At 36.8% G+C, this 27,927-nt stretch overlaps 1 protein-coding gene across 8 annotated transcripts in view; it reads right to left on the bottom strand.

Moving 5' to 3' along the window:
• CCDC171 (coiled-coil domain containing 171) overlaps positions 1 to 27,927 on the bottom strand; it is a 302,971-nt gene that overhangs the window by 21,487 nt on the left and 253,557 nt on the right. For 7 of the 8 annotated variants that reach the window (XM_042913069.1, XM_042913067.1, XM_042913074.1 and 4 more), the window contains one exon: positions 23,728 to 23,880. In XM_042913069.1, coding sequence (XP_042769003.1) covers positions 23,728 to 23,880 — 153 coding nt within the window. Of the gene's footprint in view, positions 1 to 19,095; positions 19,350 to 23,727; positions 23,881 to 27,927 lie in introns of those variants that run through there. The other variant, XM_042913075.1, reaches the window with a different exon arrangement.

Here is a 27,927-nt window from a genome sequence, read left to right as displayed (position 1 = left end):
TTGATTAGGACATAATGGAAATAGCATTATATAATAACAGCAGGGCTTTGCAGATATCCTTTCTTTAATCTTCATACAAACCCAGAGATTGAAGTTACCATTGTCCTCATTTTTACATCTGAGGAAACGGAAGCATTCCTGAAGACACTGGTAATTGAACCACATGGTTAGCAAGAGGTGAAGCCAGGATTAGAATAATCCCACTCCAGAGCCCACACACCCGGCCACTATGAATGGGTGAGCTCTGGAGTTGGACTGCCTGTGTCCACATCTTTGCTTCAGTACCCAGTGGGCCATACGATACGGAAATAATCAAGGTAATGGCATCGAAAAATACCATACACCCATAGCGGTGTTTTAAGTATTAACTAAGTTAACACATATTTGATTCTGAGAATGTTGTCTCACACAGGGAAAGTACTGGATAAAAGTTAGCTCATCTTGGGGCACCTGAGTGGCTCAGTCGGTTAAGCATCTGACTTTGACTCAGGTCATGATGTCACGGTTTGTGGGTTCGAGCCCCGTGTCGGGCTCTGTGCTGACGGCTCAGAGCTTGGAGCCTGCTTTCGGTTCTGTGTCTTCCTCTCTCTCTACCCCTACTCTGCTCACACTCTGTCTCTCTCAAAAGTAAAATAATAGGGGCGCCTGGGTGGCTTGGTCGGTTAAGCATCCGACTTCAGCTCAGGTCATGATCTCATGGTCTGTGAGTTCAAGCCCCGCGTCGGGCTCTGTGCTGACAGCTCAGAGCCTGGAGCCTGCTTCAGATTTTGTGTCTCCCTCTCTCTCTGCTCCTCCCCTGTTCATGCTCTATCTCTCTCTGTCTCGAAAATAAACGTTAAAAAATTTTTTAAAAAAAGTAAAATAATAAAAACATTGACAAAATTAAAAAGTTAGCTCATCTTTCTCCTCCTTCTTTTCCTGCTCCACACCAACTCTCTGGCTCAACAGACCCTGTTCTGTTCATGTTCATAGACCATGCCTTTACCTGGAAGATAATTTCCTTTGGTCATAAGGGGGCTTCAGTAAGAAAACAATGATGACTTAGGCCAAAAAGAGAAGTCGTAGCCACAATAGTTTACAAAGAGCCAGGAGTCTGACTCTTTGGCTTATTAAGGGTGATGCTCCCCAAGTTCTCTGAATCTCATAATACTTGTGTCACACAAAATATTTATAAGGTTATGTACGTGGGTGTATTTTGAAAGCTGTGAAGAATTATAGAAACAAAATTAACATCGTTACGGAAACCCAAACGAAACAAAACAAAACCACGACTTCTAGCTTGACATTGTGTACAAGCCAGCAGCATCCTGTTTCTGCTCACATAGTCCTCGCTGTCCAGAATTCTTTATTCAAACCCTATCATTCCTTCAAAATCAAGCTCAAACACAAATTTTCAAAAATATTCCCTAACCACCCTAGTCCAAATAAATCTATCTCTTCAAACTCCATGAGCATTTATCATCTTACTGCTTCATGTAAGTCTGTCCTGACTCACCAACTAGACTATCAGTTCCAACAAATCAGCAACCCATCATTGTATCTTTTTATATTCAATCCATGTGCAGATACAACTATCTTCCTTGCATAAAAAATGGAAAGAGAAAGAGCTCTAAAAGATTTTAGGATTCATACAAGGGAACAAAATTCACTGAGTGATTCAACAAACTTCTGTTGGGTACTTAGAAGCGGGTCGAGCACAACGTGGGTACTAAGGATGATTACACACCATACCTGACTTCCAGACCCCAAGCTCAGCAAAATGAAAAATGTACATAGGCCTGCAGTCCTTGATCCTGATCTAGTTCTAAATACAGGTCTGGTCTGAATGAGTAGTAGTGACCCGGTATACTCCCCAAAGGTGTTAAGTTCGTTCTTGGGACCTGATCCTTTTTATTTCTCTTCCTAAACTGTTAAGAACCACTAAAGTAGAGAGTTTACCAATGCTCCCAAGATCTCTTCCAAACCAAGGACAGTTCCTGGAACAGGCTGGAACTTTAGAAGGCGTTGGAATAGAAATATTCCAAGTCTGATAACTTGAAAATGAATTTATTAACCCAAGTGCTAATAAATCCCATCATAAATAATTGGAGGAATTATGTCTAAATTCCCCTATATGATCCCAAAATAAATAAATGATTTTTAAGCTAAAATCTATTCATTTAATAAGTATTAACTCACTGCTATTGCAAGTTTGTGATATGGCTTCATATCAATGAGACTGTGTTTAAAAATTTTTTTTAATGTTTATTTACTTTTGAGAGAGAGAGAGAGAGACAGAGTGCAAGCAGGGAGGGGCAGAAAGAAAGGGAGACGCACACTCCAAAGCAGGATCCAGGCTCTGAGCTGTCAGCACAGAGCCCAACACGGGGCTCAAACTCATGAACCACGATATCATGATCTGAGCTGAAGTTGGACACTTGACCGACCGAGCCCCCCAGGAGCCCCGAGACTGTTTTTTTAAAGACAGTTCTCTCGCCACTTGCAGAAAGAATAGCAAGCACACTTTCTTGTCATCCTGCATATGACGTACTCTACATGCATCTCCAAAGTTCCGAATTCATAAATTAGTGTTTGTTCCTGGCACTGATGTAAAAAGGTCTTTTTACATTTCCTTTTAAAGATTTCTGCTCTTCTTTTCCTCACACTGAGGAAGCTGCCCAACTGCCATCATGCCAGTTCTAGGGTCACTGAATTAAGTGCATCAGTGACAGCAGTGACAAAGCTGCTAACAATGCTGAGAAGCACACGTGGAGCGTAGATTCATTACTATGTTGCCATGAACTTGAGAGGAAATGGGAATTCTTCAAGGGAAAAACTAACATCAAATAGAGCTGACAAGACAGCCAGCAGTTTGACTCGGGATCTGTCTCCTTATCCAGTCCGGTTTGGGTTCAGCAGCTGAAGTTCAGGGTTCAGGGCTATTCTCAGGGGGGCTGACTTTCCTACGACCAGCCTCTAAAATGGCTTTGTTTCTTTTTTTAAATGTACTATTCTACGTTGCTATTAATGTTGTAAGAGCTCTTGGTCATAGTTTAAAATTCCAGAACACCCTATATCTTTCTCTATATTTCTTACGGTACAGAAAAATAAATTGGTATTTTTTCTTAGGAATATGGAATGTCAACACATAAGGATTATTTGTTGCAGAAATTATGATTTTCTATGAAACTCAGAAGTGTATCATAAAGCACTCTCTTTACTTGAACTTAGAACGTAAAAGAATAGTATTTTTTATTCTTTGTGTTATGTTTAAGGACTACAGATGGCGTACTAGTGTGTTCCTCACCATCACCATTATTACTTATTGTACTCCAGTGGGATGCTAGATGCTGAAGAAGATGTAAACAAAGACACAATCCCTGATCTCAGGTGAACAATTCAAATCCAACCACATATCAGAAACCTCTTTCCTTTCCTGTATTCCTTCCCTTGAGAAAGGGAGTCAGGGAGACCACAGAAACAACCTGTTAAATGATAACTTGACATAACAGATGATCTTAAGAATAAAGAAATTCTGGACCCAGAGAGACAGAGAACCAACTACAGCCACAAGCTTGGCTTTTTGATAACTGAACCTCTAAATAGGCTGGTGTACTTGAAGTTAGGCCACATAATTTGGAATGTGTGACAGAACTTTTAACAAACTACTCCTTATGCCCCAGGTATTGCGCTGACATCTACAAATAGAACAATCTTCTATTCATGGTACTTCTAGTCTAATTGTGTGGGTCAATCAACAATCAATTACAATAAGGTCTGTAAATGTTATAACAACATAATAGGTGTTGTGGAAGAGACCTGAAATTTAAAACTTGGGGAAAAAATCAAATAGGTAAAAGGTGGAAAATAGTAGTCTAAGCAAAGGAATCAGTATATACAATTCTCATGAGATTGAGAGTCTGGTTCTAATTTTTTATTAATTTAAGTAAAAAAAAAAATTTGATTGGTAACCCTATAGATGCTACAACTGGTAACCTTATATTATGTCTTGGCATTTTGTGCTTAAAATGAATTGGCTAATTTTATGTAATATTTGTGTATTTTGTTTCTGAATGACTAGTGAAATGAGAAGCTTTCAGGCTGTTAAATATTGCCTACGATGTCCTTCAAACTACACACGTAGTTCTTGATTTCAATAAATGAACATCCAATTTCAATACAATTTCACAATTTTCTATTCTTTTATTACAGTGCGGTATAAGAACTTTGATCTGATGAATGGAATTTATAGATCTGTCAAAGATTATCTAAAAGACATTTCCATAATTGTTCTTTTTTAGGGGGCTTCCTCCTTTCCACGACTGCATTTCAACATCAGTGTTCTTTATGCTTCCAGAGTATTCAATGATACACCATGGATGCAAATAAAGTATGAATAAGAATAAGCTAGTGTAACTACAAGAATGGCTAAAATCACAATGGTATCCAGAAGAACTGAACTAAGTAACAAGTTAACCAAATATTGAATCAAGAGTACTACCTGTGGGCTCTACTAAGATGCTGCACTTTCTATGCTTTGGCAGGCTACCAAATATTCCATTTCAAAGGTGAAAATATCTAAATACTTGTTTCACTTATTAATACAAAAAACAGAAACTGAAACAGATGCCATTACTTCATTAAGGACCTGAATCCTCTGAAAGAACCTGCCAGATTGGTGAAGGACCATAGAAGTGACACAAAGCCCTGAGAAGACAGGTTTTAAATTTGTACCTCCACACTTCTGAAGGTTACCAAGTACAGCAGAAGGTTGTGAAAGAAATAATAAAGTGAAAGGAAAAGCATTTGTTTAGTACCAGGAGGCATCTTAGAGCTCATCTGGTCCAGTCTCCTTTAACAATTGTGTAAACTCCCAGGGAGGATATTCGCCCAAGATCGTAGAGCTAGTGTGGTCGTGCCAGGATTTTCATACCTCTTGACCCATGGCCAGTTTGCCTTCCATTGCGCTGAGTTGAGGCATATCCCTTCCCCTCCTCTGTACCTCAAAAATGACAGAAGTGTTGAAGAGATAAAGCTATGGTAGCAGTAAGTATCTATCAGCTGTGATCAGGAAGAAAGGGAGGGAAAATTAGTGAAATGTTTGCTAGATTGGCCAATTAGCGAAATGTTTGATAGATTGGTCAAGTTTTACATGCTTTTTGGTTTCCAAATCTGGTCTATAAGGTTGGCTTTACACAAGGGATTCTGTCCTTATTCCCAATAAGGAATTTCTGTTGAGTGTCTGTACCAAGTGGGACGATGAGGAATCAAATCAGTTACCATTGTACTTTGTTCCCTTAGAAATTCCCTTCAGTCATTGAAAAAGACAATAGGCAATAACTGACATGAAGCTTAATTTGATAAGATTTTGCAATCTATGGGTAGATCAAAGACTGTGGATGAGAAAGCCATGCTTCAGTGAAGTACTCTGAAAAGTCTTCATTGAACCCTGTGAAAGTCAAGTATAAGTTCTAGCCTACAAAACATATCCTAACATACGATTTTATTTCTTCAAAGCTTAACTATGTGCTTTTACCAAAAATATGTATATCACTATTCTTCCCAAACAAATGATGGAAAGTTATAGATTTTATGACAAAAATCAGTACCAACAGTAGAGACCTTATTCCAGTAAGTAGTCCTTGAAAAGCTTATGCATCAAGTAAAGCAAAAATATTTGTTGCAAGAAACAAAAACAAGTCTTAGCAAGGCTTTCGAGCAGCCGTAAGGCAAGTAAAGATGATTTTACAAAGTACAGAAATTATCACAACATGATTTGTCTTCCTCTCCTCTCCTCTCCTCTCCTCTCCTCTCCTCTCCTCTCCGCCTTCACATAACAGGGGATTCAAACTTTGTAACAGCAGAATCCTTTGGTTACATGAAATATTATTCATAAATTTAATTTCTCAATAAGTTAAAAGCAAAGCTACCCTGTTTAGTTGGGGTGGGAAATGAACACTCTCTTCTCTAGGCCTCCCCCATCCCCAGCCTGAGGTATCCATACAAGACAGGGATAAGGACAACTATGAGATTCATTAAACCACTATTTCTAAAAAATGATAAACCCCCGATTCTTTTTCATGCTTTCTTAGTAATGAAATAGTGACCAATTTAAACTCTTCTGAGTATTGCTGAAAAATATTACTACACACCTGGTGCCTTTTGTCATCAGTGCTATTCAAAGAAGAAACAATGTGGTCATAAAAGCTGAATAATTTTAATAACCTTACTTCAAATTTCTTGGTTTTTTACCTGCTTTAGAAAAAACCTTCAGCATATTTTAAGAAGCTGGATGATTTTATATTCAAATAAATATGGAACAGGAAATATAAGTATATGAACTAAGATCTTTAAAATTACTCCACAGGCAAAATATAACAATACGCCAGAATAATGAATACCTGTACCTATAAGGAATAAGATATAGAGTATCTATTTAGATTCACATACATATCTAGATTCAAAACTCCTTTCTGGCCTTTTTCTTTTCTTCAAAAAGATGGCTATACTATCAAAAAAAAAAAAAAAAAAGGAAAAAACATCTAGGGAATACATAATTATAATCATAAGAACCTATAATATCCAATATGTTATTTAATAAAATACTTTTTGAAATTAAGTCATAAATTCCCAGGGGGGATTAACAATATGATGTATCCAAACAATCACTTTATCATGGTAAAATTAGATATAATCTATACTGCATACAATGTATATAGCACATTTTTTCAATCAAATTCACATTTTCAGTTAGAACTTAACAGAAATAAGACGGTGGAGACTGGAAACATAAAGCTGTAACCCTTAGTTGGCCCCTTACATTTTGGAAGGGTATCTTTCCAATTGGTGTCAGGCAAACATAAAGAACAAAAGAATATCCAAAAGAATAAGCTGAATTCAGATTCTATCAAAGTATGCCCTAAGCCAAAGTTCTGGGAAACTAAGCTATTTCTTCCCAATTTCTCAGCTAACACAGAATCTTAAGAACAAACGCAAATATCCATACTTCAAACCAGTATAACATGGAAGGATGTACACTTTCAATTCTCTGTGTGTAAAGCAGAAGGAAAAAGGAAGGTCCTTTTGTTCTAGGTAAAAGGCCTTAACCATAGACCTAGTGAATTTGTCAGTCTTCATACACAGTCGTTTTCTTAGTGTAAGAAAAAAAAAATTAGCTCTTTTTTTACACAGAAAACTATAAAACTTTTATTCAAGTTTAAATCCTCTTGTCTCTTAACAGCCTAAAGGCACACTCAACATAAGCTTGGTCATTCTTCATGTTTCCCTATGATTTCATAACCTAAAATCCATTTTTGAAGGCAACTGTATTTCCACCTTCAGTTTAGAGCATGGACTTTGGCACACAGACAGGGGTTTCAATATAGATCCCCTCTCTGAGATGGCGTTGCGTTATCTACAATAAGGGGAAATAAATAACATTCCTCTCAGAAGACTGAAGATTGAATTAGGGGCACCTAGGTGGCTCAGTTGGTTAAGTGGCTGACTTTGGCTCCGGTCATGATCTCACAGTTTGTGAGTTTGAGCCCTGTGTCGGGCTCCTTGCTGACAACTGGGAGCCTGGAGCTTGCTTCAGATTCTGTGTCTCCCTCTCTCTCTGTCTCTCCCCCTCTTGCACTCTCTCACTCTCTCTCTCTCTCAAAAATAAATATTAAAAAAAAAATTAAAAAAAGATTAAAGACTGAAATAATAGGTGAAATAGATCTAGATGTCTCTACAGTATCTGGCAATTAAGATGTCATTTAGATTATGGGATTACTATTTTAAACTCTATTTTGAGTCAGCTGCCCAATGTTCTCTTTCAAGACACACATCCCAGATCATCAACCCAACTGCTCACCCATCCATTCCTCACAATGAATTACCTATGTATTAACTCTTAACTCATCTTGAACAAAAGTTTCCTTGTCCATACATGGTTCAGTCAGTTAATTGTTCAATGAGTCTGATGAGTAGAAAAAGATGTGCCTTGACCACCCACTTGGTTGGATTTAATGTCTTGGGTGTGGGATATTTCATTTTAAAGAAATCATTTAGCTCTCTCTTGGGTATTCGGTTTGGCATCAATCATGCATTTTTAAGCACAAGTTCCTTCCAAAATTATTATGAGAATTATGACTCTTTATGTCTGTTGTTCAGCTGCCCACCTTAGTTTTTGTTGTTGCTTTATTATATCTAATGTTCGCTTTTAAAAATACTAACAAATAAAAAAAATCTTTCATAGCATATAATGGGAGTTTCAGACATCTAAAATACAATGAACAGGGACCACTTTAAATATGTAGTTATAATATTTACGATATCAGTGACAATTGCATTGAAAATTCCAAAGTATTGGAACCATCTAATTATTAAGACTTTTACTTCCCCTGCAGGTGTAAATACATGAATCTAATAAGTTTTCTCACTATGAAAAAAACCATACTTATATTAAAATATTAAAACTATTTAATGGGCTTCGTTTCCTTCCAAAAGTAAACTGAGGTTGTGTCTGAACCAGCTTGAGGCAAGGGAAGTTTCAAACATAACGTTTTTAAAACTAGCCATTATTTCCCATGTTGAAAAAAAATTGCAATTTTATTTCCTCACAGCAAATGAAACTGTCAGGAAAATTTAGGTGTAATAAAATTGGGTGGTTAAACCAACATGCTGGATTTGAAATAAAACTGAATTAAAGGAATTAAAATTAATTCTTATGTCAGTCAACCCTTTAAAAATACTATTCAAAACTTACTGTTTTTACAAACAGAACTTCCTTGTTCTTGATCAAGTGCAAAGCTAACTATCTCCTTAATGACCGCTCATGGCGCTGCTGTTGAAACAGCAGCGCATCGAACAACATTTTGCCTAAAAATGTGTTGCTTCTGGCGACTTTTCTGCCTAAATAAAAAGTTGTCAAGCAGGGTGACTTTAGTGGTACAGAGTTTTAAAATGGTGGATGCGGTCCAAGGTTAGCTAATAACGGCTGACATGGCCTGGAATCTTGAGGCCTAAATCAACATTGTTTTCACAGCTGTAATTAAGCCACCTAATCAGAAGCACATTTTGACGGGACAGTTTCTGCAAGCCAGACATTACAATTTCTTATGCCTGGAGCGCAGTGGCTCATGAGAGGTCCTCGTTTAATTTCAGGTTAAAAAGAAGGGGGGGGGGGGCAGTAAAATAAAAAGACTATTTTTTTTAAGCACCATACAACGGTTGAAATGAAGCAGGCCTATGTGTTCATGCCTTGACCAGCCTCGCATCCCTCCCTCCCCTGGTTCTCTGCTGAGTCCCCCAACTCTCAAGTGGCAGCTGCACACAGTGAGATGAAGGGTCTCTGCCAAGATCAACAGATGAGCTGGTCTAAACTGGCTCTCTGTGTGTTCTGATTGTAAATTGTGCTGGTGATGATTACAGAACTCTAACACAGGATGTCGACTCTTAAAACTGTCCAGAGAAAATAATTTTTTTTCAGCTCGGGAAAAAATTTTTTGTAACTTTTTTTTTTTGTGGCTTGGTGCATAGTGTTGTGTCTATAAATTTCATATGATTCAAATGAATTCACTCAAATTAAGCAACTGTGTTATTTAAAAAGGAGGAGGAGGAGGAGGGAGGCTGGGGCTTGACTCATTGCAGGGCCCTTCATCGTGGGCTGTTTATATAACAGCGCTGTAGAGGGGGTTTCTCCACCCGCACAGCAGCCATACACTTCCCACCACCTGCCTGCTGAAGATATTCCTAAAATGATGAAAGTCTAGGATGTGATATTCACATCTTACCAAGTAACTGTTGATGCCTTTAAAAAGCTAAACTGCCAGCTGAAGCTGTTTTCTACAGTGTTGTTGCATTCTGCAACATTTAAACTTTCAACCCCATAGGCCATTGTGAAACTATCAATATGAAGGCACTAGTCACTGGAGTCTGATTACATTTAGTTCTGCATTTTAATTACATATGGATTCTATTAACTAAACCTTTTGCCTTATAGGCAACATTTTAATCAAATTACTATAATTTTCAAATATGTTACAATAGTTTGACGAGTTAAAAGTTCACATTCCTAACATATTAAATATCAAAAAAACTTCACATGAAAAAAGGAAATACTCCTTACAAATACGCTAATACATTTGCAGATTACTTTGGGGACTTTTTGACTACCTCGTTACAAGTTATATTGTGAGATTTATATAACTGGTGTACATTTACAAATGGGTTATTGGTGCTGAATATAACCAAATTCAAGATATAATTATGTTATAAATTTAGAAACACACACTCATTTTATTGTTGTAAATTGAAGCAAGAACAAAATGAAACATAGTTAGAATCCAAATATTCAAAATCAGTATTTGAAACTTCGACTGAAGAATTTTAGAGCTGAGAGGGAATTGAGATTTCATCTAATTGAAATCCTTCGTTTTAAAGCCAGGAAAACCCAAGACCAAGGAGACTGTATAATTTATTTTCCAAAGCTTTGTGGGGAGTTGGTGACAAAGGTGGTTCTAGAACCCACATTTCCTCTGATTCCCTGTCACGCTACTTTCAGGGCAAACCCACTGCCATTCTGTGTAAGCAACGATCTAGCTGCCTATCCATACCACCCAAGAATGAAAAGAAATATTTAAAAAGTATTGTTTTTAACCTTTATTCATTTTTGGGGCGCCTGGGTGGCTCGTTGGTTAAGCGTCCAACTTCAGCTCAGGTCGTGATCTCGCGGTCCATGAGTTCGAGCCCCGCGTCGGGCTCTGTGATGACAGCTCAGAGCCTGGAGCCTGTCTTAGATTCTGTGTCTCCCTCTCTCTCTGACCCTCCCCCGTTCATGCTCTGTCTCCCTCTGTCTCAAAAATAAATAAACGTTAAAAAAAAATTTATTCATTTTTGAAAGACAGAGAGAGAGCGCGAGCAGGGGAGGGGCAGAGTGAGAGGGAGACAGAATCCCAAGCAGGCTCCAGGCTCTGAGACGTCAGCACAGAGCCCAACGTGGGGCTCAAACCCACCAACCATGAGATCATGACCTGAGCTGACATCGGATGCTCAGCTGACTGAGCCACCCAGGCACCCCCCAAAATATTTTTTAACGTGGTAAACCACAGACAACATAAAACTTACGGTTGTCATAATGTTAAAATGTACAATTCAGCGGCATCAAATATCTTCACAGTATTGTGCGGCCATCACCACTTCAGAGCTCTAGAACTTTTCCATCACCCCAAAAGGAAACCCCATTCCCATTAAACAGTCATTCTCCATTCCTTCCACCCCCTTTCCATGTCAACCACCAATCTGCGCTCTGTCTCTATGAAGACAGAACATGCTTATTCTGGACATTTCGTATAAATGGAATCATATAATATGTGGCCTTTTGTGTCTGGCTTCTTTATTTAGGATAGTGTTTTCAAAGTACGTCCATGTTGTAACATGTACCAGTACTTCATTCCTTTTTATGGCTGAATAATAGTCTGTTGTCTGGTTATACCATATTTGTCTACCCATTCATCAACTGATGCATTGCTTCCATCTTTTGGCCTTTGTGAACAGGGCTGCTATGAACCTTCGTTATTTTCCTTTTTTTTTTTTCTTTTATGGTATTCTTTGTCAGTGGAAATGGTATCTCGTGGTCTTGATTTGCATTTCCCTACTGACTAATGATGTTGAGTATCTTTGCCTGCATTTGTTGGTAATTTGCATATCTTCTTTGGGGAGGTGTCTATTCCAGTCTTTTGCCCATTTTAAAAATTAGGTCATTTGCCCTTTTTTGTTGAGTTGTTGAGTTCCATACACTAGATCCCAACCAGATATATGATTATAACTATTTTCTCCCATTTTGTGGGGTGTTTTTTAATGCACAAAGGTTTTTAATTTTGATTAAGTCCTATTTGTCTATTTTTTCTTTTGTCACTTATGCTTTTGGTATCATATCTAAAAATCTATTGCCAACTCCACAATCATAATTTATTTCTACGTCTTTTATTAAAAATTTTTAGCTTTTCTATTTAGCTCTTTGATCCATTTTGAGTTAATTTTCATACATGGTATGAGGTAAGGGTTTAGGGAAATATATTTTTTTAAAATAAGCTTTCTACTTCTGAAATAAATCTCTCATACTCATACTTTTTGCTAGACCGAGGCACATATCATTGCTATCATTGGTATATCATTGCTATCATTTATTGAATACCCACCATGTAAGTAAAAGGCACTAAACTTGGTCGATTTATGTCTATGTGGGTAAATATATACTAGAAGGGGTCTCAAAAAAATCTGACAAAGTTTAAAATTATTTAAGTGGTATGCTGAAAAGAATGTTCTTGTTTGTTACAAACAATTTGGAGTTTTTTGTTTGTTTTTGTTTGTGAATAGGAGAAGAAATGTACAATTTATATTAAAGTATTTACTTAAAACTATCATAGATATAATAATATATAAATTATACTATTCCTTCTCATGAAGTGTTGGCTAGAAAAGCATATGAAATATAGTATGATGAGAATTTCAGAAAATTTTGTGTGGGAAAAATTTGGGGGGATTATGGTTTGTGCAAAGTATATGTTCCATAACCAGTATGTATTGAATAAATATCATTGAAGGAGTATTCTTCCAATTAATTTCAATTCAAATCAACCTGCATTTATTAAAGTCAGATCATTATAATGAATTTTAAAAAATAAATAAGACATGACCTCACAGACTCACAGTATGGTAATACATACACAACTAATTGATTATATAAGTCAAAGTATTTAGGCAGATAAATGCACTGATAAATGAGTATGACAAAGGGAACCTTTACTCCTGCCAACTGGGAGATGAACGGAAAACCAGATGGAGTCAGAATATACCTGGAATGTCAATGATAAAGAATTTTTACTTCATCATAAAAGTTCAGAGCCAAAATATGTTTTGAGGCAAGATGCGGTCTGCTCATATTTGTGTGTTAGAAACATAACTCTGGCGGTACGTAGGGGGCTCAGTTGGTTAAGCGTCTGACCCTTGGTTTTGGCTCAAGTCATGGTCTTATGGCACATGGGTCCAAGCCCTGCATCGGGCTCCATGCTGATAGTGCAGAGCCTGCTTGGGATTCTCTCTCTCTCCTATTGTCTTTGCCCCTCCCCTACTCACTCGTGCACTCTCTCTCTCTCTCTCTCAAAATAAATAAATAAACTGAAAGGAAGAAAGAGAAAGAAAGAAAGAAAGAAAGAAAGAAAGAAAGAAAGAAAGAAAGGAAGGAAGGAAGGAAGAAGAAAGGAAGGAAGGAAAGAAAAAAGAGAGAGAAAACTCTCACACTAATGTGGCAGACAAGACGGAAGGGGGAAACTACATTTGGGGAAACCCATTGGAAAACCATTGAAATAACTCAAGGAAAAGTTATTGTGATCACAACAGTAGAAAGGTGAGAATGGATCTAGGGGATCTGGGGTGATAGAAACAGTGAGACTTAGCAAATGAGTAAATATTGGTGGTAGATGGAAAGTGGGGCAAAGGTTAAGGCTTCTGCCTTGGCCTGCAAGGTGGATAGTTATGCCAGGGATAAGGAATGTAGGGAATGGAGAATTTGGGAAAATGGGGAGTAGTAAAGTTGAAGAAATGTTAAGTTTGGGACCTCAGTGAGTCTGTGGTGTTTGCAGAAAATTGAAGCAGAAATGCCTGAAAATCTAACAGGCAATTGAAGCCTTTCAAAGAACCCAACTTAGTAAGAAAGATAAAATTGTAAGAGAGATACCCATAAGCATAGTCACATGCTGCTATTCTTTGAACAACCAGTATAAAAAATTAGAGCATTAAATTGTCAAATTACCATTTATATTTTCTACAACTTTATTACTGATTGATGACAATGATCAGAATTTGAAATGTTCATTCATTTTTTTTTAAGTTTATTTATTTATTTTGATAGAGTGTGTGAAGGAGGAGCATAAAGAGGGAGAGAGAGAGAATCCCAAGCAGGCTCTGCACTCTCAGCGCAGAGCCCGATGCGGGGCTCGAACTCACCAACCTTGAGATCATGACCTGAGCCAAAACCAAGAGTCGGACACTTAACCAACTGAGCCACCCAGGAGCCCCGGAAATGTTCATTCTTTCCACTCCTTGCTCCACCCTTGCAGTATTTCATTACTGAAGAATAGAACTATATAAATATGTTATATTTATTATATATATCTTTTATATTTATACTTACATATAAAATCGGATATATCTAATATAAAATGCTTACATATTATTCTAGACATATGAATTATACATTTATATAATTAAGCATATTATATTTATATATTAATATACATATAAAATTTAGAATATCATGCCCCTATAGCCACTATCCAGGTATCATTCATCATGAAAGTGGCCGTCTTAAAGTACATGATACAAAAACTAAAAGACTAGAAAGGAGGTGTGCGGCCAATAGAATATGCATTATTACCTTCAGGCCCCTATTCACTATACCAAACAAAGCTTGAGCTTCTGGAATATGAGAAACCTTTAAAAGTTTGGAAATGTGTGTCAAGGATCAAAGGAAAATGCCTGCATGCTGACTGGGCTGTCCTACCTTTCATATTTTATGTTTCCCTTATTTAGCTCTGTTAGTCTCCGGGGGCTGGAGGCGGAGCTCGTGATAAAAATACGGGAGAATTTAATGAGCATCTAACTAAGCAGTATTTAGCAAAAGGGTAAAATGAGTGTTGTTACAGCATCAAATGTCAGGGACTTTTAAGAACTAGAAAAAAATGAAATTCGGAGTTGGGAAAAGTAAATACATAAAGCAGAGGGAGTAGATGTTTGCAGTTCAGCTGTCGGAGACGCCTCAGAGAGCCCAGACAGCTGAGAACCTCACTTATAACCACACTGATCTGGCCCCTCCTCCATTTCATCCCTCCCAGTTCGCCATCTCATTCGCTCTGCTCCAGTCACACAGACAGCCTTCCAATCCTTGAGTACCCCATATTTTCCCGTCAACTACTAATTTTTTAATTTAAGTTTTTTATTTTAATGCCAGTGTGGTTAACATACAGTGTTACATTAGTTTCAGGTTTACAATATAGGGATTCAACACTTCCATACATCACTCGGTGCTCATCGTAAGTGTACTCTTAATCCCCTTCGCCTATTTCACCCATCCCCTCACTTACCTCCCCCTGGTGACTATCAGTTTGTTCTCTAGAGTTAGGAGTCTATTCTGTCTCTATTTGTCTCTTTTTTGCCTTTGATTGGTTGGTTTGTTTCTTAAATTCCACATAGGAGTGAAATCATAAGGTATTTATCTTTCTCTAGATCCATCCATGTTGTTGCAAATGATAAGATCTCATTCTTTTTATGGCTGAGTAATATTCCATTGTGTGTGTACACACAAACTATATTCTTTATCCATTCATCTATCCACTTGGACTGCTTCCACAACTTGGCTATTGTAAATAATGCTGCAGTAAACATAGGGGTGTACATATCTTTTTGAATTAGTGTTTTTGTACTCTTTGGGTGAATGTCCAGTAGTGTAATTAATTACTAGATCGTAGGATAGTTCTATTTCTATTTTTTGAGCCACTGTTTTCTTTCCACAGTGGCTGCACCAGTTTGCACTCCCACCAAGAGTGCATGAGGGTTCCTTCTTCTCCACATCTCCGCCAGCGCTTGTTTCTTGTGTTTTTGATCGTAACCGTTGATTGTAGCCATTCTGACACGTGTGAGGTAACTGCCTACCTAGTCTTCATGTTTTTCAACTAAGGTTTCAATTCCTCAAGTGGGTCATCCCAAGCCTACATCAGGTCCCCAGGTTCTGCGTTCTCATAGCCCTCTATGATTCGACTTCAACATCATTCTTTTTTAATTATTTGCCTCACAGTGTATTTTCCACTACACCTGAAGTGCCGTAACAGTAGAGATTTGTCGTGGGCCACACTTCATTCTCATAGGAAAAAGCACCGGACAAGAAATCAGAGGCCTTGTGTTCTAATCTGTTGGGTTCTAATTAAAAACCTGGCAGCGAGACTCCAGAATCTGTACTTTACTGCACTGCATGGCCTTTCCCAACAAATTAAGTTATGGCTTATGGCTCACTTAAAAAAAAAAATTTTTTTTCTTGAATGGTTAAAAAATCTCCATAATAAACATCTTGAGTCAACTGTGATAAAGTACTTGAAAGTTCATGAAAGCAACTTAACTCAAGTAAGTTACTTAAAGTGTCTGTTTCTCGATCCACATGACACTAATACTGACAAATAATCCTTCCTTCCTCTCTCAAGAAAATGTAACAGAAACAAATGTGACAAACTATTACTTGAAAACTGAAGAGAAAGGGGATTCTTGTTTTTTATTTTCATCTTACCTGAACCAAAATATCTAAATCTTTCACCTTTATTAACAACACGGTACTTCTTGACAACTATCAAACCTGACATAATCTGAACAATATGCAAAGATCTCTTCCCTGGGAAGATACTAACTGGAAGGCTCCCCTGATGTGTAATTTGTTATTTTCTCATAAATAAAGTACTATAGAATTGAAAACATACTGCTTAAACATACAGGGGAAATGAGGCAAATCAATACTCTAGCTTGCAGCACTGTAATTCACAGCAAAGTATTCGGGTTTGGCATTTTGTGTTTCACAGACTGCAATATCGTGCATTTCTCCCCGGCCGTGGGTCTGCCGGCCTCCAAACACCCACAAGTAATTGGTTCTGACTGCTGCACCGTTCTCTACTGGGCTGTCTGTGGCTCGAAAGCTCTTCACTTGAAGCCCTTTCTGGTTACTATTACTCAAGATAAAAGCTCTAGAACAGCCCTAAGTTAATGGGTCAAGGACCAACACGCTGAAAATGTTAAAGTATTGGCAAGTGCACAATTGAGGAGAACTTTTCGATGCACTCCAGCATTATTATTATTATCTATCTGTGGAGCAGAAAAATGACAACAGCGCCTTAAGAGGGATGAAGTTTTTAAAGATGACTATTCATGCCTACAATATGATCAATCTCTTTCTATGCATTACAACACCAGGATATAGTAAGTTTTTTATTCATAATGAATATTTATTTTTCATTCTTAGATAGTGAAATGGCTGGAAAAGATGGTTAGTGAACATATACTGACTTCCCTTGGTTCATTAAATAAGTGATAACAATGACAACTATCATTAACATTGTACTTAGTATGAGCTAAAAGCACTGACTTATAAGGGTTGTTTTAGGTCTTTGCCTATGCATCAAAAGATTTCCTCATGGTTACATATATTTTTTAAAGCTATGTGTATAGCTTAGCTGTGGGAAATACATGTAACTATCCGAAAATGTTCTTTATTTAATTTATTAAATAAAATTTATGGTGAAAAGAAATTTATTAAAGCACCTGCTAATATGCCAGACAGTATCTTTAATCCTCAGACCAACCCTACAATGTAGGCAACTTTATCTACATGTTACAAATACAGAAACTGATGCTTAGAGTATTGTATGGATAATAAACAATTTATTATATGGATAAATAAATATATTGTATGGATAATAAATAACACTGCACATTCGGGCCTGCTTGACTCTAAAGCCTTAGATGAGGGCCTGTGGATAGGAGGCGATGGTAGGTTGGGTGGGTGTCAAAGGTCAAGACAGCCAGTTCATCTGAGAACCCGGTAATGGGTTTTGAGAATGGCCTAAATAACAAGTTATTAGAAAGACCAAATAAGAACATCAATAGCAAAATGGTCAGAGGCAGAATCAAATCAGATTATAGAGTAAAAGGCGAGGATTGGATGGTGCAAGAATGGACTGGAAATATATGAAGGTGGGGTTTGGAGTGACAGTTGCAAGCAGTCTTGGGTTCCAATGGGTACAGGCTGTTCGGGTGGGGTGGCTGCCTTTACTTGAGAAGGGGAATGGAGCTAAAGCAACAACATATTTTCTATTATACAAAAAAAAAAAAAAAACAACTTCTTATACAATTTAATTCATTAAACATTTATATTATCCGTAAGGCTTATTCCTCAAATCAAAATAAAATATAAATTTTTATTGCTCTGCCCCTTAACAAGGTGTCAAATTGCTACACATTCTTCAAAGGCTCCTACAAACATCTCATCTTTTAATGGCAACGTTAGGAAGACTGAACACCACTTTCATCTGTGCTCCAAAGACTTTACACATGCCTATTTTTGTGATTTGCTTCTCTGTTTGTTTCCCTTGTTAGAAGAGGAACACATAAGAGCAGAGATCATGTCTTATCGCATCTGTCTCCATAAAACAAGTGGTAAACAAAACCCCCCAATTACCCATAATTATATTAAATGTATGTGGTCTAATCATCCAATTAAAAGACAGAGATTGTCAAATCGATAGACAAAACCAAACCAAACTATATTTTTTTATAAGAAACCCACTACAAATATAAACACAGGTTAAAAGAATGGAAAAAATATATCATGCAGACACTAGTCAAAAAATATCTAGAGTGTGAAAAGTTGAAAACTGAAATTATAAAAATGAACAGTATGGTGAACGTGGTCAAAACCAAAGCCTCTATTCATTCAAGAAGATATTGAAACATGATTAATTCACTCCCATATTAAGGCAAAACTCCGTGAATCCTCTCTGAATATTCCATTCCTATGTCTCCCACTCAACAACTAAATCCTTGAGATAGTTTTTAAATTCACTGGTTTGTTTTCTTTTCTTTTCTTTTTTCTTTTCTTTTCTTTTCTTTTCTTTTCTTTTCTTTTCTTTTCTTTTCTTTTTTTGTCAACTCCCACTTAACTTTCCGTCTCTTACTGAAAGAGCCTTTGCTAAGGATCCCAAGGGCCTCCATGCATTAAATCCAAAGGCCATTTTCAGTCCTCACTTTACTTGATCTTGGGCAACATGTGACACTATTGATATGTCACCCTAGTTAAAACACTCTATTCTCATGGCATCACATTTTTTTGGTTTTCATTTGATCTCTTTGCCTATTCCTTCACAGCCTCCTTTCCAACCTTATCTTCTTCTTCTTCTCAAGCATTGTGTGTTGGAGTTTTTCAAGCTTTAGTCTTAGGCCTTTTTTTTTCTCTTACTCTAAAACTTTCCCAACATAGTCTCATTCTTGCTAACAGCTTCAAGTCCTATCTATATGACAATGACCTAAAATGTGCATCTCTAGGTTGGCATTTTGCTCGAATTCCCTATCAAGCCACCTTTTTTGGTATTTCCAGTTGGATGTCTCAAACATACCTCAAACTCAATATACTCAAAATTCAACTCACAATATTCTCTCCTATTCCATTGTTTCTCTCAGTAAATAAGGTCACTGATCCATTTCCAAAAGGAAAGAATCCAGGAATTATCTCGTATACCCCTTTCTCTTGTTCTTCGCATCCAATTGTTTCTTCATGTTACAGCCAAAATCATCTTTTTAAAAAACCAAACTGAGAATGTCACTCCTTCTTTAAAGTTTTCCAATGACTTTCCCTTTACTCTTAAAACAAGGGCAACAGAGTCTGACTTCTGTCCTTCTCTCTAGACCATTCTTATCTCACTCAAGCCACTCTTTCCTTTGCTCTCTTTATTCCAGCCACACTGGTATTTCTCAATTTCTTCTTTCTATCATAGAGTCTTGTAGATGTTCCCATACACCTCCTGCTGATCTGGAACACTGCTCTCTTCCTGCATAACTCTTACCAAGTGTTCAGATATTAATTCAAGCATCACTGACCGTGAAAAGGCTTTGCCAATACCTTAGTCTAGGGTAGGCTCATTGGCTTTAAAAAACTCTTATATGTGCTTTCGGTTCTTTCCTTTCAGGGCACTTATCCTGGTTAGTAATTACACATCAGTGTAATTATATGAAAATAATTTCTTCCACTATTAGATTTTAAGTTCATAAGAGCAAGAATTGTCTGTTTTGGTTCACATAATATTACTAGGACCAGAATTGTGCCTGCTATAGAGTAGATGCTGAATAAATACTTAACTAATGGATAAAGAATTAAAAACAATAATACAAAGAAAGCAGAGCTCAAGTAAGTAGAGACCAGAGAGCCAAAGAAGGAAGTCGATATCAAGTGAAAACAAACAAAACAACAACAACAAAAAATAGGCGAGGAGTGCTTAAAGAAGAAAGTAGTTAAAAGCTTCATATGTTGCAGAAAGATTAAAAGGCATGAGAAGGAACATGGCATTAAAAGGCATGAATACAGAACAAGCAGAAAATTATTTGTGACCTCTGAGAAAATAGTTTCAGTGGAATGATACTCAGAAGCCAGAGAGCGGCAAAACTGAAGAATAAATGGGAGATGAGCATATAGAAGAAGCAAGGAGATCACTTTTCAAGAACGTTATCAGTGAAAAGGAGGGAAAAACAGGCTGCAAGAAAGGGCAGAGAGCTCAGTCACTGGACCATACTGACAGTGATCACAGAGGAAGAATTACAAACTCAAGGCTACAGTAGGAGGCAGATCAAAATGACAGGATTCACAGCTGAAGATGGGAGGTTAGTAAATAATCTTTTAATCCAATTACTTTCTATCAAGATAAGGGTGATAAAAATACTAGTGAACTTTTTTTTACACTAACTACTCACTAAGAGCAAAGCCAAGTCTAAAGTGCTTCAACACTTCTCACTAGAGCTCCCAGTATCTCTGTTAGGGAGTAGGATCATTATCCCATTTTACAGATGAAAACTCTACTTAGCCACACAATTTTCAATTGACAAAACTGAAATTAAATCCACATTTATTGACTTCTACGGCACACATTATTGATTCCTAATTCCCTTGTCCCTCGACTCATTATAGCTAAGAGTGCCCACACGACCCATTTCCAGACAATGGGATATAAGTGGAAATATGTTCAGAGCTTCCTTGGAAAACCTATTCTTTTTAAAAAATATAAATACTTGAATATATTTTTAGATATTTAATGAACTATTATCTATTAAATTTCTATTAAAATTTACCAGTATTTAAATAAATTTATATGAAATACAAATATTTAAATTGTTTTTAAAGGAAAAGCCTTCCAAGGCTTTTGTCAAACAGATATTTTTGAGCCACCCCATCCTTCTGACTTGGGTGTGATCGTAAATCCGAGATCTGGCTGCTGTCTTACGACAATAAGGGAACAGCAGAGAAATCACAGAGAAGTTGGACCACTATCAGCCACAGGACAACAGACACCTACTTCTAGACTTCTTGCTATGTGTGGGAGAAAAGAACACAAAGAACCTGGATTTTCTTAAGTCATGTTGGTCAGGTTTTCGGTTATTTACACTTGATTGTATTCCTAACGGATATAATTCCAAAACCCATGCTCTTATCTACCAAACTGTACCACCTGTCATCTATGAAATACAGAGACTGAGGCTCTTCTCCTCAGAGAGTTCTTAAGGAGTTCGCAAGTGTGAAAAAGCATACACAAATATATTAAAAAATAAAATTATTATGCCAATTTATTACTGTTTCAAAAATAGTCATTTTCAAATAAGGAAAGAGAACTGAGAGTAAAGATCCTATAGAGATACAGGATCGGGCAGCGTTCTCCTAGAAAGACACATTGTCACAGCCTGGGAGATTTTTCACATTACACATGTCCCCTTTTGAGAATCATTGCTAGGGTGAACCACCTCTTACAAATAAGATGGTGAGCATCTCCTTACAGATGTATTCAAAAGGAGAAAAGGCAGAGGAGTTGAGTTTTATGATGGTAGTGAGGCACACTTTCATTAAGGCATTAGTAGAACAATAATTGATAAAAAAATTTTGGGGCGCCTGGGTGGTTAAGCATCTGACTTCAGCTCAGGTCACGATCTCACGGTCCGTGAGTTCGAGCCCCGCGTCGGGCTCTGGGCTGATGGCCCAGAGCCTGGAGCCTGCTTCCGATTCTGTGTCTCCCTCTCTCTCTGCTCCTCCCCCGTTCATGCTCTGTCTCTCTCTGTCTCAAAAATAAATAAACGTTAAAAAAAAAAATTTTTTTTTTTTTTAATTTTTTTTGAATCCCTGGGGAAACAATCCTACCTTATCAAGTTTGGCCTTTCTTAAAATAAAAGTAATTACTTTTATATGGATAGCAGTAACAAACAATAAATAATTGTATGACCCAACAAAGCTGACATAACTAAACAGTATAATGAAATACTAACCAATGGGACCAGAGAGCTCACAGGAAGAAATGTGAATAGGTTTCAGAGAAAGGCTAAAATAAATTTAAAATACTCAATTTTTTAAATAAGTTTCCTCTTTAATTTCTCTTGGTGGAGATCAAATTTACTACTCCCTCATTAAGAAATTAACAAAGTCATTTTGAAAAACCGAACTTGGGGCACCTGGATGGCTCAGTTGGTGAAGCACCTGACTCTTGGTTTCGCCTCAGGTCATGATCTCACAGTTTGTAGGTTCGAGCCCACATTGGGCTCCACACTGTCAGAGCCAAGCCTATTTGGGATTCTCTCTCCTCCCTCTCTCTCTGCCCCTCCCCTGCTTGTGTTTTCTCTCTAAATAAATAAATAAATAAGTAAACTTTAAAAGTAAATAAATGCAAACTAAACTCAACATCTCAGGTCCCAAATAATTGGTTTGTTCATTTAGTGGATGAAGTGCTAGTATTTTCACTCAATGAGCATCAGTTAAACACCTACTATGGGCCAAACTGTTCCTGCCTCTAGAGCGAAGAGGAAATAGCAGTGAAGAAATGCCCCAAATCGCTTGTCTCTATGGAACTTATATTCTATGAGGGTAAGGAACAGACAATAAGCAAATAAATAAAATGAGGTTTATGTCAATCAATAATAAGTGCTACAGTGAAATAAAACAAGGAAGATGAAAGGTACGTAGGCAATATGGGGCGAGAATGAGACAGAGGTTGGGGCTGGGGGAAGGCTGGTAGCTGCAATTTTCAATACTATGGTCATTTCATGGGACGCGAGCACCTGAGCTAAGATCTGATGGTGCTGAAGAACTAACCCACAGCCACGCAGCTATTTGCTTTCATGCTAACTCTTTTTCTGTTGAATACACCATTGAAAAGGGTCAATCGCTGAATGGCAAAATGATACCATTTTTTTTCCCTACAAGTCACCCTGATCCATTACAATCAAACGAAAAGAGGAAAAAAGACATTCCAATGATTGGTAATCTTCTGAATCTCACTGTTGATACATCTGACTTTGGAGAAAAAAGTTTAAATGCTTATTTTATTCCCTTATTCACTGTTTGATACTCCCCAAACACATATTTCAAATGTAGAACATTTTGTTTAGTCTTAAATGAGCCCAAATTTCATCCTGGGCTAAAATTTGAAGACATAAAATGGCTGCTGAAACTGAATTTTAATCATGTAGATGAATCACAACATGCATCTTTAGCTAGGCATGTATTATGGATAAGTCTAGTTTTCTACAGAGAATCATCACATGTTCTAATTACCATTTTGGTTATACGCATAATTAATAATATTCTGTCTTAATGGGACACACTGAATCTTCAGACAGTTGCAAGCTTTAACTATGCATACTGCCAAATCCAACTGTCAGCTGCCCTGCCAAACACAAAGGAATCTTGATGTCGTGTTTTAGCATTGATAACAGTATGCATATCTTTATACATGATACAATGGAAAAATTAATTGCCTTTCTTCCCTCAAAATTTTCTCCACACTAATAATTTTACATTGCTTGATTGATCATTTGCGCTAAATTATATATATTGGTGAGTGATCTTATGAGCCATAAAAACATGAATGTAATGTGACCCAAGACACAGAGAAAAAATTAAAAAAACATCGCAGGACTTACTGATTGTAAACTTTCATTTTCCCGTAAACAAGCTGTGTGAAGTTCTGATTTCAACGTCGCAATGTGACTTCGATGAGATGTCATTTCCTTCTCTAATGTAGCAATTCTAGCGCTTGCAAGCTGGTAGACATCCATGAAACTTTTAATCATAGCCTTAAGAAATAAATATAATGTCACAGACAATTCAAATAAAGCTGTCCCCAAAGAAGAATTTCCATAATTTGAAAGCAAAGTCATTAAAATTTTAAAATAAACAACTTTTCATCTTTCTTTAAAATAAGAAAGCTAAACTTCACATTTTATATTGAGAACAGTGACTATTTTAAGAAAGTTTGGGAGAAAATAATTGAGATTTATTTTCCAGAGTATATATTTAAATAAGATGTACTTTGATCTATTGTGCTTAAAATTTAGAATGCAATTTTTAAAGATGGCACACTTATTTGCTCTGTAAAGTTAAATTCAAGTTGTAATTTGACCTAAATTTCAATCTTAAGACACACAATAGATGGATATATATAAGCAAGATATTTTAAAATGAGCTGAGTTACTAAAATTTTCAATCCACCTAAAAAAAAAACCAAACAAGTGTTTTGAAACAAAAGGAGCTGAAATAATCCTGTAATTGGATAAGAGCAAATAATGTGATTCTTATATTGTACAAAAAGCATAATTTTTTCATTCATATAATAGAACATTGCTCTTATACTATGTATAATAAAATAAATAATACAAGCAAGTGTGTATAAGTTTTTCTCCCCACTAAATAAATTATATTTGGGGGACTGTTAGACCTCTGTATTACATTTTATTCATATTTTATAGGCTTTTTCTTCTAAAGCAACTAGTAGTGAATTTTGAGTCCAAGAATACTATCACACCTTTTTTAAAAAAAGTCTTTTAAAATAATTCAAATATAGCAAAAATCAAATATTTCAAAGACATATTCAGATACAATGTTATATTATTTACAAGAAAAAAAAAATGTTCTAACCACAGCAACATATTAGTAAAATGGTAGACAGTCTGAGCATTTCCAAATTATATTCAATCTGAAGGGTCTGATTTGGAAAAGCTTTGAGAAACGAGATATGTGAGCAATTCCAAATGCACATGAAATAATAATTTGGTGAACAAAAAGTAAGAAACAATGTATACAATGTCTAAGAAACAGAAGTACACTCGCCATTTGTAGGTAATAGTAAGAAAATTCATACCTTTTTGCCTAATAAATTCCTATTTGCCCTAAAACATTAAGCTCAGACACCATCTTTTTCAAGAAGTCTTTTTTGAACCCAAAGGCACTGTTAATTTTTACTCTGGCCCTGTGTGGGCCCCTCATGCTAGCTTTTACTATAACGTTTATTGCTTTAGCAGAAATATATTAGTTTATGTGTTTATCTTTACTAGACCGAGGAGCTCCTAAAGCCAGATACTATGCCGAATCTCTGTATCACCATGGATGTTAGTGGCCCACGATGAGCGCTTGTTTGAATGAATGAATCAATGAATGAATGAATGAATGAATGAATGAAGGTAAAACTGGAAAATATAAAAAACCGCAAGTTGAAGCCACATGTTGGCATAAAATGCCTTATAGGAAAGGATGAAGATATTTGGGGAAATATAATCTTAACACTCTAATGTATAAATTATTAACCATACTTTGTTTAAATCAAAAAAAGAAGTGAAAGCATGGCTGTAGGCACAAAAGGATAGGATACACAAAAGAGAATTCTATTACCCAACACTAGATAAGCCTGGTATGACTTCATGTTTGGGAACATCTCTACCTTACTTTGAGTTATTTCAAGGTGTGCTTATAGCTAATACTAACACAAAATATTCCCCTGGGCTTCAAAAGTATGTAAAATTCAGAAACTATAAAACCATATCTTCTTCTTCCAATGCCAAGTCTCTCTCCACTCTTATAAATTCATTTATCTCCACCATTGAGATAGTGGAACCAAAAATCACAAGTCCTCTTTTTGTCTGGTCATCACTCTGCTACTTACTTAGCTGTACACTGCTGGGCAATGTTACGTCATCTCTCTGAACTTCCATTTTATCCCTCCATGAAATAGAAAGAAGGGTCATTTTCTTGCCTACTACCAACCTGTTGTACAGCTCAGATAATGAAAAATCTAAGATAAAGTCATTCTCTCAATCCTTCAACTACATTGCAGCTATATAAGAAAGCCCTCTCAAAATGGTAAACTACTGACTTTCATTGAGTATCACCATTGCTCTATTTTTATTTTTGATGTTTATTTATTTTTGAGAGAGGGAGAGACAGAGCGTGAGGGGGGGGAGGAGCAAAGAGAGACAGAGACACAGAATGCGAAGTAGGCTCCAGGCTCCCAGCTGTCAGCACAGAGCCCTGGGCCAAGGCTTGAACTCACGAACCATGAGATCATGACCTGAGCCGAAGTCGGACACTTAACCACCTGAGCCACCCAGGCGCCCCTGTTCTGTTTTTAAATTCTCCACTAAGATATTAATGAGACAACCTGTGATAGGTGGTTTGTATACATATGTTCTTATTATATAAGGATCTAAACTGTATAAAAGGCATAAAAAGATATGTAAGTGCTTAATGAATAAAAAAAGTACTTTTCTATCAGTAATAGGCTCCTGGATTATGATTTCACCGTATGTCACAATGGAACTGGCCTCTAACATTTAAGAATAAAAAAGCTCAACATTTAAAAAGTTATCCTATTTCCTAAATTTGGAGAAACATATTTCATGAATTCTCATGTACATGATACCCTTAAAGGAATACATAATATAAATTATATTCCTTCAAACCTTTTTTTAAAAAAAATAAAAGACTTTTTGAGAAGTTACATCTGAATTTTTATATGGTGGACGAAACACAAGTCATAATTATTTTGGCTCCTTCCTTGATCTACTTTTAATAACTAAATTCTAATATTCAGTGCAGTATTAAGAGAAATCATATATTACTTCTTTAGAGCACTAAAAAGAATATAGAAATAAACTGTTTTTTCATAGGATTTAGAACATTAAACATTTTAAATCTTTTATTTATTTACTTTTTTTAATTTTAGAGAGAGGATACAAGCCGGGGAGAGGGGCAGAAGGAGAGAGAGAGAATTTCTCTTTTAATGTTTATTTATTTTGAGAGAGAGAGGGAGAGAGCACACGCGTGAGCAGGGGAGTGGCAGAGAGAGGGGGAGAGGGAGAATTCCAAGCAGGCTCTGAGCTGTCAGCACGGAGCCAGATGTGGGGCTTGGTCCCACAAACCATGAGATCATGACCTGAGCCGAAATCAAGAGTTGGATGCTCAACAGACTCAGCCACCAAGGCGCCCCTAAGATCTTTTAAAGCAGCATTTTGTTTGAGAGATGAAAGCAGGGTTGTTTTTACAACACCTATATATGATGTCTTTTCAGAGTAACAAGGAACAGTGATAAATACAACACGTTTCATGGTACAAATAGGTTTAAAAACGACCCCACCTTTCTAAAATGAAAACCTCCTTCAGAACTGAAAGGTATGGTGGGGGTCGGGGGTCAGTGACATTGCAGTTATTGAAAGAAGCACCAGATCTTTTGAAGAATAAAGAATGTTAACTTTCAATATTAAAAAGTGATTCAAACTGTGTAATAAAGGATTCCAGCGAAAATCCATCTCTTTAATACAAAGAAAGGCATCAAGTTGGTAGAATAAGTGGAAATGACAGTCTGGATCAACTGAGGGGGGTGGGGGAGGAAGCAGCGAGCATCTGATGACTTCTGCATCAATCTCCCAAAGTCTAAGCTTTCACAACACACCTCTCGCCCATATTAAAACGTCACACCATTCTACATTAGCAAACAACGACAGCACAGCACGGTACTGCATATAGCGTGCCCAGCGCTGGAGAGTGTATTCCGTGTCATCTTGGGCCCTGGGGATTTGGACCATGTATCTCAGTGGGGCTTATCTAGTTACACGAGAAACAGAACAAAAGACAGTTTCTGGACCAGAATAGCCTTTTGTTTCAGAGATCATCTAGAGTGTTTATAAGTCAACATAACAAGATGAGAGAATCCAAACAAAATTCCACCTCCTGTTCATTTTAAGGAAAAGTATAAGTGTTTTACTGTGCAAAAAAATTCTGAGCTACAAATAGGTGACTGTCACTTGAGCATGAGGATAATATTTATATAACTCGTTATGTATGTATTATGT

This window comes from Panthera leo, chromosome D4, assembly GCF_018350215.1.
Source record: "Panthera leo isolate Ple1 chromosome D4, P.leo_Ple1_pat1.1, whole genome shotgun sequence".
NCBI classification, from domain to species: domain Eukaryota; kingdom Metazoa; phylum Chordata; class Mammalia; order Carnivora; family Felidae; genus Panthera; species Panthera leo.
Note: the sequence above shows the minus strand (reverse complement) of the source record. Positions and strands in the feature narration are given on the sequence as shown.